At 70.4% G+C, this 206-nt stretch overlaps 1 protein-coding gene across 1 annotated transcript in view; it reads right to left on the bottom strand.

The window, feature by feature from the left end:
- TMEM141 (transmembrane protein 141) overlaps nucleotides 1-192 on the bottom strand; it is a gene marked incomplete at its 5' end in the record, with an annotated part of 1,214 nt that extends 1,022 nt beyond the window's left edge. Inside the window, one exon of the mRNA XM_009703656.1 lies at nucleotides 105-192. Within this exon, the coding sequence (XP_009701958.1) occupies nucleotides 105-192 (88 nt within the window). The remainder of the gene's footprint in view (nucleotides 1-104) is intronic.
- Nucleotides 193-206: the final 14 nt, after the last annotated feature.

Genomic DNA, 206 nt, shown 5'->3' with positions numbered 1-206 from the left:
CCAGCCGTTCGGCCTGCAACACGGCCCTGCTCCTGCTGTTCCCCGGCCCGGAGCAGGATCCGGCAGGCTTGCCTGGGCAGGGCCGGGCAGGACAGGACGCTCACCCCCGGCCAGCAGCAGGCTCCACTGCAGGCTGTACGGCAGCTTCTTGTTCACCAGCTTCTGCACGGCGAAGGCGGCTCCGCTGCCTGCAGAAACCCGGGTGC

The sequence above is a fragment of the Cariama cristata genome, unplaced genomic scaffold, assembly GCF_000690535.1.
Source record: "Cariama cristata isolate BGI_N322 unplaced genomic scaffold, ASM69053v1 scaffold35567, whole genome shotgun sequence".
Lineage (NCBI taxonomy): Eukaryota > Metazoa > Chordata > Aves > Cariamiformes > Cariamidae > Cariama > Cariama cristata.
Note: the sequence above shows the minus strand (reverse complement) of the source record. Positions and strands in the feature narration are given on the sequence as shown.